Here is a 16465-nt window from a genome sequence, read left to right as displayed (position 1 = left end):
GAATTCAGCTTGGTTTTGCACATCCGTAAGCGGTCTTTGGCTCAGCTTACGCAGCACCAGACCTTCAACAACCGCAGCAAGCAACTCAGTAGCTAAATGCTGAAGGCTGTGTTGCAGGGAGACATTGTTTGTCGGGCAACGATGGGAGCCGAACGCCGCCTCGGCTCTGCAACAGGCGAAGGAATGACCGTTCAATACCACAATCTTCAGCGCTGACATGTAAAGACGAGAATGTGTGCTGCTTGCTCGAGGGAGGAGCAGAAGCAGCATATTCTGTGCGGTGTTGGAATCTCCCACTGAAGTGAGCAGATGAGCCGTTCCTCGACCCTAGTAGGCAAACAGTACTCAAGCAGACGTAGTGTTACAACTGTCTACAATGTTTGTGCATAGAATCTCGAAGGTTTGTTTGTGCTTATAGGTAGGGCTGTCCTGCACTTTGAGTTGCAGTACGGTGCGTGGTAACTCTTGGCAGGGCACATCCAATCCCGCAGTTCTAGGTCCTGGACTCTTGAGCCTCTGAGCCCAGGACGCCTGGAAACTATGCACAAATGTCAGTTGCATTTACGAAACTTCCATCGTGAGTATCTCGGCTCTAATGCAGCTTACAATAGCCATCGAATAAGGTCGACGATCCTACCACCCCGGGCCACCGTCCTCGCACCGGACTGGCCTTGTGCTGTTTCGCGGGTACAGATTTGAAACTAGAGCGGAGGTTATTTGATTTCACTTGATTCATATATTTATTTTGATAATACTGCTGCATACGGCTTTCCTCAGTACAGGTTGGCGCCCCGTGGTGGAAACGGCTAAAACGCCTCATCATGTGGAACGACCTCAAAGTCGGCTTACTATGTACAAATTTATGCATGCTAAAATGTATTTTAGAATAACTTGAGCGTCTGCCGCTCCACCGTGCCACCGCACAGCGCGGCCATGCACAGGCAGCGCGTCCAACAGCATGATCTCAGGAATGGTAGGATGTCTGGCGGGACACTGCGAGAATGGGAACCCTAGGCAAATAGTTACCAGATATTGGTTGTAACGTAAATACATATATTGCGCAAGTCTATGCTGTTGAGTTTTTGACTTTCGGGTGAGGGGTGCACCAAGTCACGGGAAACAAATGACGTGTAAGTGCTGGCACATGCACATCATTTGTTTTCCGCGACACAGGGCACGTGAACCCGTGTGGCCCGCGGGCCTGGCGACCCACCGGCGGTGCAGTTGTGCTTGAAAGAATGCTATTCCTGGTATTCTTTTTCTCGAAACAATCAGTTTTATATTTTCTAGGGATCTTTAAGCAGTGGTGCCTTTGAAATTCGACTCTGTGCAGCGCCAAGGATAGCACACGATCGACCGCGCAGAAGCAGTAGCGCCTGTACATCAGTCATCATTGGCGATTTCGGCAAAGCAGTCCATCTTGCACTAAATGTTTCAGTATATTTGAATAGTTCATGGTTCCGGAGGAGCACAAGGGGACCAAGACTGGATGAGAACTGGGGTGAAACAACTCACTTGTGGGGCTATGCTGTCCCACTGGGGTTCGAGCTGATGAAGCAGCAATATTCTGCCCTTTTCACATAAAATTTCGGTCCTATTCTCATTTCAGGTTGCATGCTTCTACGCGGCATATAATTGATGCATGCATGCTGCTCGCATTTATATATGAACATCTGGAACGATCGTTTCTGGAGGTGCTGTCAGGATTCTGGCGGTCCAGGCAATACGGCACTACGGCACACTCTCTAGAAGTTCCATTTACGCAGGAAAGCGAAGGTGTGCAACAGTTTGTCTTCGAAAGGGACAGGGAGACAACTGTCAGCTAGCGGCCCGAATGGTCCCCACAGGGTGCAGCCATGAGCCTCTTCTCTGATGAACACATCCGCCTTGCTGGGGCGGATGTCATTTTGCACAATAGTAAGCTTCAGGAGCTAGACAGTGTGGAATCGAGCAGGGATGCGACTTCTGAGAAGCATTTTTGGCCTCCGCAACGCCCGATGGCCAGGCCATTCGCATCTTCTCTGACTCGCGTGCTAGCTGTAGCGTTGGCCTCTTTAGCTGTCGCCTACCTAGTCCTGCGTTGTTTCCATGGGCTTTATGTGGGATACAGACAAGGCGGGGCCAGTAGGGCACTGGCTTCGTGGGAAGGGAACGCGGGAGACCAGTGCTCCGATAATGGGGGTGATGACGAGAGCTTGAATTTGACCACCCATGGGACAGGAGAAGCACCTGAAGATTGGATTGGATATGCTGATGACGCAGATCTAATTGGTTTGGAACTATCACGTGTGATAGATAGCTTCCCTGATGAAGAAGGCTGGGAGAACCGCGACATGCCTACTCGGGCTAGGAGTATCTTTGCCCACTATCTGGAACGCATTGAGGCAATGGCGACATTGTGTGGAGAGCTTGAGCCGAAGCTCAAACAAGACCATTTTTTCAGCGTAGTCAACAGAGTGTCGAAGATTCTAGTGACGCAGTTGGGATTGCTATCGCTAAATCCTACGGAGTTAGAATCCAATAGAGAACGGGCTGGCGAGGCGATCGTAGGGTTGCTCAAAAGGACCACTGCTCCAATTGATGGAGATGGCGAACTCCTTCGCCTTAAAAATATGAATAGGAGCCTTGTGGACCTCACGAGGGCAGTCATGCGTCCCAGGGAAGACACGAAAAGTATGACCTCCAATTTTCACAAGAAAAGGATACTTGGGGCCTTTAAAATGCTTCAAATCATCAATGGCCACCTCATGAACATCCTTGCCAACCTTCGAATTCTCGTCAATTATCCCAATGCAGGAATGACACCCGCAGAGATAGAAACACAAATTAAGCTATTGGAAATTCTACAGGTGCACCTGCTCGATCGCATGTTTTATGACCAGACAGCATTCTGGCATCTGAAACGAGCTCAGAAGTATATCTCGCAGTATCTGTTATTCAACAAAGTTGAGGCTTTTGTACATGCTAATAAGCAAATTCCTCCTTCTGCCCAGTTCGAAGCTGATTTGAACAATGATATGAAGCAGGCAGGCGGTATGGCGTACATCCCACTATCCCGTCTGCACACCGGAGGAAAATCCCCAGAAGGCGGATTCCAACCGCTATTGGAAGCTTCTGCTAGCTCTTCTTCCAGTTCCGGTGAGAGTCTGGGGCATTCGGAAGGTAGCTTCATTTCCTCAGCCTTCCACCCCACAACCACATCACCATTAGCTCAGCAGCTAAACCAGGCTGCTCGCGGCCTCGGCATCCGCCCCGTGACACAGACTCCTACGGCCTTTGGCACCCGAATTCCTCAGCCAAGTCCTTCTTCTTCGCCTTCTCTGGAGGCAGGATACCTTGATCACCAACATATACATCGTTCACGCTCTGCCTACCCTACAGTTCGGGACCCTTTCGGACCTCAAGATCTTGAAGATCTTTCCGAGTCACCTCAATCTGCGTCGGGCACCTGGGGCTCCTCTTCCAAGGGGCATTTCGGCCACGCGCATGGTCAGCTCCTTCGAGGTTACGGTAGTTCTTCATCCGCGGTGGAGACAGGCGATGGGCTTCCCCGTTTAGCTCCCCCAAGATCTTTTATACAGAGGGTACCACCAACCGTGCAACACCACCACCCACATGGCTTCAAGGCACCCGGTCGGTCAGGTCATGTGCCTTCTGTTGGAATAGAGGAAGGCCCTATTTGGCATGATGGGCGGCAGAGATATCCAACCACTTATGCTCCACAGGCGACGGAGTTTTACCCTGGAAGCCCACATGGAGAAGACTCCACAGCAACAGGACCAGAGGCATGGTGGAGCAAAGGAAGGGTTCCGTTGGCTTCGCCTCGACATCCGGCACAGCGCTCCACCCACTACAGGGATGCGCGGCAGTCCTTACAACCAACTACGCCAGCTGTACGACCTCCTCCGGGCTTCTATTCAGTTAGGATGCAGACGCCAATGCCACCCCGAGCATCTACTTCATTTAGCCATCCCATTTCTCCTAGTTTGAAATCTCACACGGGAATATCAGACAGCAGTTTGCGCTCTTTCTCAGTTCCCGTGACCAGAATGCCTCCTGATGGTGCTGCCCCACGACACCGTCAAACTCCCCCTCCCTTGGCACCTCGCTTTCAGAGACTTACCTTCACTTCTCCCCCGCCCCGTGCACCGTTTTCAGGAGCTCCTGACGCTTCCCCCTGGACTTCCCAACCTGCTGAAGCCATGAGTAGTTCTGGCTTCCATGCCGCTGGAGAAGAAGCCAGCCAGGCGGCTTGGCCTCCGCCTACGCCGGGAGCGTTAGGCTGGCAACACGAGCCATTCCAAAGTGCAGACCAGGAACGTCGTCGTCGTGGAACAGACAGCGAAGAAGAAATTTTGGAAATTCTAGAACGTGTTACTAAGCGATTGGGTGAGATGATTACTGATGAAGACGAATCTTCGGACGAACGCAGAACAAGCTAGATTCTCCATTTGAATTGCAGACGATGGGAGGTAGGCAATGGGTGCCAAGCGTGAGCCTGCCTGTACATCGTGTTAGTCGCGTGCAGCGGTGGAGCAGGTGCTGGCGGGAGGACGAATGCAGCCACCAGACGCCAGCGCTTTATAAGGAGTTGGCTGGGCTTAATCTTTCCTCCAATTTCACACCCCGGTAAAAGAGATCAGGTAGATTGTGGACGCTGCTTGACGCGTCCGTAGTTTCTCCTATCTCAGGAAGCACGGATGAGGTTTAACCCATGGGGTTTGTCCCACCTTCGAAAGCCACTGCAGTGCTGCCGTTCACTGAGTTAGTGTACCAAGCCCTCAATCGCATGTTCGGCAACTCGAAAATACCCAAATCGCAGCAGGTTCTTACGCTGACCCCCATGACAAAGGCGGTCAAGGCTCAACGCCGTTCCGGAGACAATTGAAGCTCACTTTGTTCGTGTTCGTTTGATGATATTGCTCACTGCACGCACATGCGAATTTAAGGCAACGTACCTGTTGCAGTTTTTGAACAGCTCTATATTGGAGCCCTGGGAATATACATGGGTGTTTCATGAAAAACGAGCGGCTAATGTAACCTCCAGTGACAACGGACTTCCTTCCTGAGCTACGAGAGTTTTCGAGCTATGGCATGGAAACGCTGGTTTGCTCCAAAACATGCAGCAGAACGTCGATTTGAAGTATTAAGTAGTGTTTGACGAAAAACGAAGACACGAGGGACACTGGGAGCAGAAACACACAACAAGAATAAACCGAGCGATAGGGGGCACAGGCAGACGGGGACGGCAAAGGATCGTAATGCAGCAATATCCTTCTGCAGCAACGAAGACGAAGTGAGGACATAGCTAAGCTCTGCTCAAATACTGAACGAACGCTGTTCCGTGGAATTGCTTCTGCAGGCAGGAAGGCTGTAGCAGACGTGAGGACCATGGTAGTACCAAAGTTGTATTGATGTTCCGGTACGGTCCTTCGGTTAGGGGCTTCTGCTGTTGTAGCCTCCAAAACACCCACACACGCCTTCATTTGAATGCCTTCAGGTGCTTTGAAATGATGCCGGCACCTTGTGAGCGTTTTCGGTGATGTTAGATGCATGCAACAGCGTTGTCAAGCAACGACTAGCATTGAAGCACAGTGATTGGACAAGCTACCAACTGTTTTTTCGAAGACGGTTTGATCCGGAAGAAACTGCGCACTACCTTTTCTTTGAGCTCAATACGGTGAAGACGCAGCTTTCAGGATATTGTTCCTACTTATTGCTGCAAGACTGGGAGGCGCTGCTAACCGGCAGTGCAAGTGACGCACTTGAGTAAATTTCCCGTGGGTTGTATTGACGCGGGCCTGCTTTTTCGACACTAACGACAGATGTTATTGGCGATATGCAGTAGATGCATACAACCGTTATGGATGCTCGTTAGAGTCTACTATTGCCCAACTGCACTCTAAGTGCACTTTGGGCGAAGTGGAGATAAGCTTGTTGCAGCAACTGCGACAGGCGGCAGATCGATGCTTGCCTTCCGTTTTTTGAAGGGTTCATAGAAACGGTGACAGCCAGAAATCATGTGTCTTCCGTTAGCGCATGCACAAGCTGTTGTACGCAGAACTAGCATTCGTTGTCGAGTACAGGAACTACCACTGAATACGAGCGGAGTACTGCCATTTACAGCTTTCGTCGCACGAATGGCCTAGCCAGCTGCTTAGATCAAGACAGACGGTTATTTTGGTTTTCTGCCGTTTAACTTCAATACAGTAGGGGCGAGGAAACCGGGCGGTTCTACTCTAGCAAGACAGAAAAGGGGCTTTCTCTTTCAAAAGCTGAGGATGGATCTCCTGAACTCCGTGGGTTGCACTAGCTTTTTCTTGTTCCGCTTTGCCTTTCCGCTTCAAAGCGTTATCTCAGACTGTGGACAAACTGAGGCAAGAAAGCGCCTCCAGTGACCGATAGCTGCGCACCTTTTGGAATCCCGTACGCCTGTGAAGTTTGTAGTACAATGAAGCTTGTGTAGTACCATGAGGGGCTTTAATTTACATAGGCGAAAGAGGACGCATTCGAGGCAGGAAAAATACAGAAAGGGGCACACAGGTCGGCAACAAATCCCAAGAGCAATCAGGCGGCAAGCAGAGGGCATTTAGGGAGGCGCATAAAGGTAACCACAACAACAAAAGCTTGCTTCCTGGCAGATGAAACTGGTGCTCCCATGTATGTGAGGATACGAGACATATATCCGACAAAAGCTATTAAACACATCCCGCTGAAACAGGGAGACCATAACAACTTTGCTTGGGCACTAGAAGTCGGTCTACAAGCCAAAAAGCATTACGGCTGTGGCGCCTTTATACTTAATGCAACTGTCATTCTGGAACCTTACACCCTCAAACCTTCTGCTGCCAACCAGCCTAGTTCGAACATCTGGTAGGAACACACGCAGCCGTACGGCGAATGCAGGCTCCACCATAATAATTTGCCTTCAGCACCAACAGGTATTCTCGGTTGCAAATCCGGTGTATACTTGAAATTACTCTGTGCAAAAGGATTCATAAAACGGCAGAAGTCCTGTGCAGAAAAAAAAATCATCCAAGAATGGCACCAAAGATAGCACCCAAAGACGGTTCTGGCCTGAATGAGTTTGGAATCTGAAAACGCAAATATTGTCAAGTCAGGTGGTTCGGTAACTCAAATCGGAAATAGTGGAACATGTATGCAAAGCGGTATTTGTTCCACTTTGGTGGAAAACTCTAGCACTCCTCCTTTACATGTGGAGGAAGCAAGGCACTTACATAGAGGGTTGACACTGACAAAGATGGCAGCAGTACTGGTCCAACCTTCTTAAAAGCAACCCCAATCTCAATACTCTTCACATTCCTAGAGAGCATTAGAATGAAAGAAAGCTAACAACTGCAACATGCCGCATCAGCATCGTAGTCGTTCGCGGGTTTCCTCATTTTTGCCAAACTTAAGCGGCGAAATGGCTACAACGGGCCCTTATTTACGAGTTAAATACAAAGTTTGTCAACAAACTTCATGGATGAACTGAATTGGTGGTATACACACACCGTAGACGCTGCAGCTACACCGTGCAGCGTGTTCGCCTGTTGGATCCGGTGAAACATACTCTGGAGATGTTAAAGAAAACGGTCAGGCCCTGATTTCGATTGGAGCATCAATTTTGCAGGTATTATTGCTATGCCGTCTGGGTGGACAAATTAATAAGCTTAAGAAGACTGGGGCCCTCCCTACGTGGGTCTCGAGAGGCCTATGGACCTCTCCCACCTTGATGTGTTTATCTCCGATCTTCTGCTGCCTTTAGGTCTAAACTTATAAATTCTTCCAGACGACGTCGATGGCTATTTGATTTACTGTCAATTTGGAGTGGGAGGAGTTTGCACAGCCTCGGGCTGGGAGTGCTGCTGCAGTTGTTGAGGGACCTGAAGGAGGAGTAGCCCGAGCACCAGCAGCAGGAGCAACAGCCACAGTTGCAAAACTCTGAGCAGTTACACCCCCACAGCTAGCAGCAGGATCGGGTACAGCAGATAAGGTTGTGATGTCTGCTGTATGTACGTGCACCTCTACAACTCATATGCTGGTGACTAGGGCCCTCGAGTAGGCCGTGTTGTCTGCACCTGTGTGGAGGATTTGAATTCATCTCCAGGGGCCTCCCAGCATGCAAGGCCTGCAGTTGCGTTACCGACGGAGTCTTATTCTCCCTAAAGAAGAAAGGGGCCCCCATTTACAGACTCGAGGCAGCGTTTGTTGGGGGACGTTTGCAGGAGATGTTGCAGTGGCTTCCCCGAGCTGTGAGCCCCCTCAGTATATGCACAGCCCCTCAGATGGTCATCTGCTTCGTAGATGGCCCCTCGATACGGAGTCCACCCCTTAGGAGGATCTTTTTGCCGTCTGTGTGTAAGCCTCATCACGGGCGGCGGTGTCTCCAGGGGGCCATACTTGAAGAGAAGTGCCCTCTACCAGGGGACCTTCTGGGCTCCTTATCTTTGCATATATCAGTGAGCGAGGGGACCCGATCTCCAGGCCCTTTAACGTACCTTCCCTGTCCTCGCATCGGACAAGTGGGGTCCCTCAACATCTCAACCGCTGGTAGATGTCCTCTCAGGATCTCTAGCCGACAGTATATCGGTGCTTCCATGCCAAATCCTGCTGCAGCATCTCCCTTTTCTTCAGGACGAACACCTAACGTGGGTCCATTCCCGTTGCCGCTCTCAGTGGTTTGTATGAACAAATCACCCTTACGCGAGTCCGTACAGAGGCTCCGAAGAAGAAATGCAGGAGACGGATCCCCTAGGGTCCATGGGACCCCCCAAGGGGGTCCAGAGTGCCCCACAGGTAGGGGCCCCCGCGTGGCTTTCTTGGAACTTCTACGGCTGCTTAAGGAAGACAAACTCCGAGTTACAGGGGTAATCCTTGCGTTGCTGCTGAGCAGCGGGACGCAGCTGTTGTTGCCTCTCGCCGTGGGCAAGTTAGTCGATGCAGCTGCACAGAGCCCCTTAGAGCAGCAGCAGCATCAATCTGCGCAGCAGGCGCAGTTGGGGCGGGGTGACTGGCTGCGGGGGCAAGAAGGCCCGACAAGCAGTTCTTGCTGCTCTGCAGAGGCAGAAAATGTGATGCCGGCTGTAAAAGGAGCAGCAAGACCAGAAGCAACTACGATTCCTGGACCGGAAAGAGCAGCAGCAATATCAACAGAAGCAGCGGGAGAACACAGCATCTGGGGGCGTCTAGTAGGAGCAATAGAAGAAAGAGTGCAGACACCTGGGGCCCGTTTGGGTCTCTGCGTTGCATTGGGGGCTGTTGGGGCAATCACATCATTTACAAGACTCTTTCTCCTCGAGTCTACAGTAGGATGCCATTCAGAAACCTTGGCCTGTTTCTCATTCCCTTTTAGACGTGCTTAGAGGGGGCGTTTTGTTACGGGTGTAGGGTTTAGGGCATGCTGCGCATATTTGCAGATCGAGCGGGTGGCCTGCCGCCTACGGGGGAGTTTGTTCAGGCGGCTGCTCTACCAGACGTTACCCAACTCTCAGCAGCAGCAGCTGGGGGCCCTGATGAAGCACTTATCTCGTGCGCTGCTGTGCTGCCACGTCTTACGGGGATCCTTTTAGCAAGTTTTTAACTCCATGTTTAGTAATTGCACTTGCAAATAACTTCTCCTGCATCTGTCTCAGAGTCTCCAGCCTTCACCAGCTTTGTCCATTATTCGGATTCGCCAGACGGTTTCGGAGCTAGGGTTTAGGGTTTAGGATTTAGTCTTGCTTGGGCGTGCAGAAGACGTAGTGACGGCGAGCAGAGTACTGGTCGATATCTCCTTTGGTCTCCGTTGCCTCCTTACGTCTGTCGTCGGTGCGGCGATGGGATAAAACTGCGCTACAGTCATCTGCTTTCTCCTTTGGTTTCCTTTGCCTCATTGTGTCTCCGTGCATATGTTCTTGCCTCCTTTTTGTCTTTTCCTATTCTGTTTGCTTCTTACTCTCTTATCTCATCCTTTTGCCTCCTTTTGCATTGCACCTTCGCCAGCATGCTTATCCCCCCTGTCCCCTTTTCTTGCTTTCGTCTTTGTCGCCGCCTGCCCGCAAGTGTCTCCGGTTATGCCTCCTGTTTAGCTGGCTGGGTCCTCCCATCCCCTTGTTCGGGTCTTCTGTAACTTTGTTCTTGTGTCTTGTCCATCATGCACCCTCTCATGCTGTATCTCCTCATGGTGTCGTATGTTTGCTTCTGATTCCTGCCATATGCCGTTTTGCATCCTTCGCCTGCCCCATTATGATTTCCTCTCTGTTTCGCCTGCTCCGTGTTGCCCCTTTGCCCGGTGTGTTCTTCTACCCGCGAGCCTGTAGGTTTTTCGATTATTTCATTTTGCTGTTGATTGTGTCCTGGCGTCGCCCCTCTTCCAGTGCCGTTGCTCCAGCCTCCTTCTCTCCTCTCTGTATCCTTCTACAACATATCTGTCCACCTCATTTCCAATCAACCGGCTGGCTTTCATGTAGTCTTGTGTGGGTGTACACGTTTCGCAGGCATCGCATTGTGTTGGGCGGCGGCGCCCTGCTCCTTTCTGCTGTCTCTGCTGCTGCCAGTTGCATGCGTTGCGGGGTTGTTTCGTCTCTCAGCGAGGCATGTTGCCCGGCTGCAGCAGCAACACAGCAAGGCGCTGCAGGGGGCCCTCCAGCGCGCCACAGGGGCCCTCAGCTCCAGAGGACAGCTCAGGAGTCTCAATGGCGAGGCTCTTGAAGCTAAGGCCTTCGGGGATGCAGTGAGGCGCTCGCTGCTGGTGGTTCTGCCCGTGCTGCGTCTGCTGATGGGGTTTCCCCCGAGGCTATTTCTGCTGCTGCAGGCGGTGCTGGTTTTGGCTGTGCTGCTTGTGGTGCTGCTGCTGAAGTTTCTTCTGCTGCATCTGCTGCTGCTTTTGCTCTACTCTTCCGTTGCGGGCGCCACTAGGTTTACTTTGGCAGTGCCCACCCATCATCTTTGAACCTGCGTGCAGGCTGCTCCACTGCAGCTGCTGCAACTTGAGCTGCTGTTTTGCTGTTGCTGCTTTGCCGCTGCTGTTGCTGCAGCTGGAGGACGTGTTGGCTGCAGCTCAAAGGACTTCTGTTGCTGTTGGCTGTCGCCACGCCTTCGTCTTTGCTGCTGGGTCGGGTCTGCTGATTCATCTTGTAAATGCTGCAGCATCTCTTGTTGCTCAGGGTTTGTCTGGACTTCCCTGTTGTGACTCCTTGACATTCTGTCTCCTCCATTGTTCTCGTTGCAGCGACGGGAAGCTCGTCTGGCTGCCTTACCACTGCGCGGTTCCCTCTTGTTGTTGCCGTTATTGTTGTTGCTGCTGCTGGAGCTGCTGTTGCAGGGGTCCTAACTGGCGGCCAAGTGATGTCTCTGGCGTTGTACTCTGCCTTCGTCGGCTCATCGATCCAGGGCTGCGCTACGGCTTGGAGTGATGCTTATCGTGCTGCTGCTGCCGCCGACGATATGCTGCGGCAGCTGCTGCGGCCTCTTCCCCCGCTTCTGGCCTCCCCGCTCGACTACCCTAGCGAGCTACGTCGCTTTCAGGCTGCCCTACGGCAGCAGCATCAATTGGCAAAGCAGGAGCAGGACCAGGAGGTGGCATCGACGTTAACAGCTGCAACGGATCACAGATGCCCTGCTGTGGAGTTCAGAGACGTGTGGTTTTCGTATCCTCTGCGGGAAGGGCAGTGGGCACTTCGCGGTCTCAGCTTTAAAGTACCCCCAGGAGCTGTTGTAGCCGTTACGGGTAATTTGTTTCTTTTTTACTGTTCTACAGAATCTCCTCGTTGTGATGATTTGTTGCGGCGGCGGCCGTTGGTTACTCATGTTGCTTCCGCTGTTGCTGCTGCTGCTGTTGCTGCTGCCGTTGCACTTGCTGTTGTTGGGGTGACTGCTATTGCTGTTCCTGTTGAGAGTGTTGCGTTAGGCCCTAGTGGAAGTGGGAAGAGCTCACTCGGTGCTCTTTTGCTCCGCCTTTTTGAACCCCAAAGAGGCGGCATCTTCTTTGAGGGCCTTCCTATCCATGCTTATGATGAGCGGTTCATTCGCGCTCTTGTGAGCCCCTGGGGTTTGTCAAACAGTTGAGGGTTCGGGTTTATAGTTTTTCTTCTTTTCTAGGGTTTAGCGTTTGCTTCTTGCCTAGGGTTTGGCGGATGGGGTTTAGGGCCCACAAAGGGTTAACCTATGAGGCGTTTGGGTGTACGCACAGGTCATTCCGGTGCTGCAGGACTCTCTGCTGCTGTCGGGGATGACTTTGGAGGATCAGATACGCTATGGGTATATGGCGCAACAGGAGGCATTAGGCAGTCAGTCATGCAATTGTTTGAGGCAATGTAAACTTGGTCCCCCAACTGTGTGCTGTGCTGAATCATGCCACACGCACAAGCCGCCTTCTGCTCTTAGGGCATACAGCGGAACACGATGCACATGAACGCGTCCTCTATGTAAATAAATTCACAAACACAGCGTGTGGACACAGACGGACTCATTAGCCTCGACTCCTTTACACCTAACCAAGGCATATATATGCATGCCTCAATGCAAGCAAGCACAAGTGCACGCCACCACCCAACAGCACGCACACATGCAAAAATGACGAAACTAACGAATGCGTACATGAATATCCCCAGAGGGTAATTAGCCTCTCCGCTGGCTGCTTACGATTGCAGCACGCAGTGCCCGCTCACTGCTTGTGTACAGTTTGTTTGTGTATTGTTGCCGTTGTTGTTTGTTGCAGCAACTCCGGATGTGCATTCGCCTGTCTCTGCATCTTGTGACGCTGCATGCGTTTCAAAATTTGCTGCCACCCTTCCTGAGGGACTACAGACGCGGCTCTGTGGGAGCGGAGCTGTCTTGTCAGGTGCCAGTTTGATGAGAGGGAGTCAAGACACTAGAGCCACCGTTCAGCTAGGAGTCTGGAGGGCATTTTAGGGTTTAAGGTTTGAAACGTAGGGTTTGCTGGTGGGTGGGTGGAGCTCTCAGGGGGACAGAAACAGCGCGTGTGCCTCGCAATGGCTTTCTGCCGACTGGAGCATTCCCAAAGAGACAGACAGAAAACAAAACTACCCACAGTGCTGTTTATGGACGAGGCCACATCCTCTCTGGATGCGGACACGGAGAGCCAAGTGCTTAAAAACTTAAAAAGAGTGTGTTCTCTTTCCTCCGCAGTTTCCGGGCCTTCTGCATTCGCACCCTCATAAAGGTTTCTACTGACGTTTGCACACAGATACGTGTGTGAATACCTTTAATATGACGTTACCTATATATACATATATCTGTTCACAATATTCCTATTATATATACACATATTTTTTCTCCACACCTAGATATAATATATATATTCACTATATTTATATTTATATTTATATTTATGTATCTCTCTGTGTGCTTCGCTGCTCACTGCTGTCGTTTATTCTCGTGCATAGAAACTGCACGGAGAGACATGCCTCTTTGTCTCCCATCGGCCTGGAGTGCTCGAGATCGCAGACCACATCATGGTAAACCTACCTGGAGCAGCAGCAGCAGCAGCAGCAGTGCTGCTGCTACGCTGCTGTGAAAGACCCATTTGCTGCACTTCAGAGACACTAACGTTTCCCTTTACGAGTGCAGACAAACAAGAGACAGACACGAGACAAAGGCAGGAGAGACAGGCATTAGGCAAGGACACGAGAGACAGAGACAGCTTGCACAACATGTTTGCACATGGTAAAGCGGCAGGCGACACCACACCGATGTGCTGCTCCATTTATTTACATATCTACACTGCAGGTACTGGTTGATGGCAAAGTTGCTCAATTTGGACCCAAAGGAGAAGTCCTCAGAAAACCATGCCCTCCTCTGCAGTGGTAAGCCCGTAACCCTTAACCCTAAACCCTAGTTTGACTTTATCATCATTTTATGTTTCTGTCTTTTCTTGCCCCTAGGCTCATCTCTGGCGCAGTCCCTTGCGGGCACGTTTCGACCTAAGGGGCCCGATTATCCCTGCACTCCCCCCCTTCACGAGGTTTCTCAGAGGCACCCTAAAGGAGTTTGATGGGGGCCCCGTGGGGTCCCTAACTGCAGTGTGTCAGTGTATTCTTTGTTCCAGGGGCCCTTAGGCGAAGCGTGCCACAGGAGGGTTTTGCGCTGACGATGGAGCCCCCATCAGTAGTAGATTGTTTGCCTTTCTTTAGTGTTTTCATATGGCAAGGAGGGCCCTAAGCAGCGCGCCAAGTGCATTTGAAGCCCCCTTGCCAAACGTTCCGAATCAAGCAAAACGTTCCGAATCAAGTTTGCCTGGGTCTCTAGACTTATAACAACCCGTATACATATATATGTGGGAATATTATGTGAATAAACGTAGACGTACATACACATGTATGTACGTCTACAAGAGTATATGTACGTACACAAATGCATGTAGTTCAACAAATATGGCATTGCAGCGAAGACCGGCCAGAAATGACCCTTTAAGTCAACTTTTAAAAAGAAGACATGGAGACTACGACGTACTGACGCTGCGTCTGGTGCGCGTATAAAGAAGAAAGGCCGTTTCGTCTCCTCGCCTCACGAAACAAAGCAGGAGGGGGAGAGGCTTTAAAAATAGAGCTGTTTTCAAAGCCGCTGAAGGAGGCATTGCGCTGTTTTCCCATACATTAAACCCAATTAAACGCACACGACAAAATTGCCTCCTGTAGCGCTGTCTGTACAGTGGAGTAGGCTGTTTATACTGCGTCAGGGGGGCTTCAAGGGCTGACAGTGAAGGTCTCAGCATAGGCAAGGGCTTCTTCTTTCTTTTTTGCTGCTACTGAGGCGCTCCATCCCAACTCCTTTGCCATCAGATTGCTCACCTGTGGCACGCGCAAGCAGCAGCAGGAACAGCATCGACCGGAGCAGCAGTAGTGATAGAGCATCACCAGAAGCAGCAATAGAGTGAGCATCACGTGATCTGTGGTTGAGTGTACGCGCAGTGTACAGGCCTCTAGGAGGGGGACTTCGGGAGTGATGGTGCGGTGCACAGCCTACGGTGTCGATGACTCGCACAGCCAGCTTTTGGTCAAGAAATAAAACTGGAAGACGCCGGGCAATGATGTCGCTTACGGATCGTGCTTGTTCATACCTGAGGGCAACAAGTGCAAGGAAGGAAAGCAGGACACAGAAGATAAAATGCTCTTGAATTAGGTATTACACTGGACGAACAAAACTCGATGTACTGTTTAATCAACAGTACAAAACTACGCCTTAGTATGCGAAGAAACGGCATCTCTGCCTCTGGCTGTTTGCCATTTTCGGTTAGTTTTTCAGTTGGACACCATGCAAATAGAGCAACAGCTGTTTGTTCCTTCCGCTCTAGCTCGCTTGCATAACGCTAGAGGAGGCAACAGACACAACAAAAGGAAGACAGACTCTAACGCCCCCCACCTGCATGCAAATACAACTTCGGCCTTCAAGTAAGGTAGCTCCTCCACAAGACGATCCATGAGGGCCTCATTCCTTGCAATATCTAAGACATCTCTCGCGATAAATCCGTAGTGGCTTATTAGATGTGCACGTTGCTCAAAAGAGAGACAAGGATGCGACTGACTCAACTCGTGCTCCAACTTGCCCGTGCTCAGGCGGCAATCCTGCAGCGAGTCAACGAGCATGCACGCAGGCAGAGCGCCACACAGATTCAGACAAACAATTGCAGCAGCAAAAGCACACATCAAGGGCAAACGCAATTCTGCTGCTGCTGCACCAACACACTACAAACAGTTGTAGAAGCACCCTCTCCTTGGCTACCCCCGCAAATGTCAGTGAACAGCCCCAGGACAGCCGCACATTCTACATGTTTTACAAGCGCATGAGCCGACTAAAAGGGACAAACGAGACAACAGCAACTGCCGCAAACTCACCTCAGGAGAAAGCCGCCCTCGCGGGTCTACTGCGCCTTGGATTTTCATCCCTTTGGTTCTACAGGGAGTTGTTGCTGCCACTTTATCGCCATGAACTTCCAAAATCTTGTCTACTGTGTCCTGTGTACGTACACATCTACAGAACATAATGGAGGGTGTACAAGCTTCGGCTGTTATTATTGCCGCGTGCGTTTTAGTCTGCGCATGCGTGTGCCTGTGTGTTGCTTGCTTTTGTTTCAATTTCGTGTCCATGTCTGTGTCTGTTTTGACTTGCGTTTCTCTGCTACAAGTGTGTGTGTGTGTGTGTGTGTGTGTGTGTGCGTGCGTGTGTGTGTGTCCTACTTGTGCCATGCGTCTGTACGTAGTCCATTTTCCGCCGAGCAAACTAATGAGACCCGACTCTTCATCTACTAGAACTGTATGGGATCGCACGAGTCCTGCTGTGTCTTGTGCAGCCGCAGATTGCGAGACTAACGGCCGGTGGCCGCACCAGACGGACTGAATATCATTTCTGCATAACAACACTCGCCAGATCTAGCCAGATAGCCATGCAGTAACCCAATAGAATATAGAAGCAGTAAACCACCAACAGCTACGCATGCAGCCACAAACAGGCGAATATATATATT

The 16465-nt window shown here is 51.0% G+C and overlaps 3 protein-coding genes across 3 annotated transcripts; 2 read left to right on the top strand and 1 right to left on the bottom strand.

The window, feature by feature from the left end:
• Positions 1-1856: 1856 nt before the first annotated feature.
• EMWEY_00029990 (hypothetical protein, conserved) lies at positions 1857-4442 on the top strand (the record flags this gene model as incomplete). Its single annotated transcript, XM_013481566.1, has 1 exon — positions 1857-4442. The coding sequence occupies one exon, from the start codon at positions 1857-1859 to the stop codon at positions 4440-4442; it is 2586 nt and encodes an 861-aa protein (XP_013337020.1).
• Positions 4443-8687: 4245 nt separating this feature from the next.
• EMWEY_00029980 (ATP-binding cassette, putative) lies at positions 8688-13163 on the top strand (the record flags this gene model as incomplete). The annotated part of the gene is made up of 11 exons (XM_013481565.1): positions 8688-9237; positions 9420-9531; positions 9736-9810; positions 10071-10273; positions 10572-10714; positions 11019-11148; positions 11306-11710; positions 11891-12018; positions 12173-12269; positions 12701-12823; positions 12946-13163. 11 exons carry the CDS (start codon positions 8688-8690, stop codon positions 13161-13163), a joined length of 2184 nt encoding a protein of 727 aa, XP_013337019.1.
• A 1524-nt stretch (positions 13164-14687) lies between these two features.
• Positions 14688-15884, bottom strand: EMWEY_00029970 (hypothetical protein; the record flags this gene model as incomplete). Its single annotated transcript, XM_013481564.1, has 4 exons — positions 14688-14792; positions 14968-15061; positions 15364-15566; positions 15837-15884. The coding sequence occupies 4 exons, from the start codon at positions 15882-15884 to the stop codon at positions 14688-14690; spliced, it is 450 nt and encodes a 149-aa protein (XP_013337018.1).
• Between the last annotated feature and the right edge of the window lie 581 nt (positions 15885-16465).

Source organism: Eimeria maxima, genomic scaffold (genome assembly GCF_000499605.1).
Source record: "Eimeria maxima Weybridge genomic scaffold, Emw_scaff358, whole genome shotgun sequence".
In the NCBI taxonomy this organism is placed as follows: domain Eukaryota; phylum Apicomplexa; class Conoidasida; order Eucoccidiorida; family Eimeriidae; genus Eimeria; species Eimeria maxima.
Note: the sequence above shows the minus strand (reverse complement) of the source record. Positions and strands in the feature narration are given on the sequence as shown.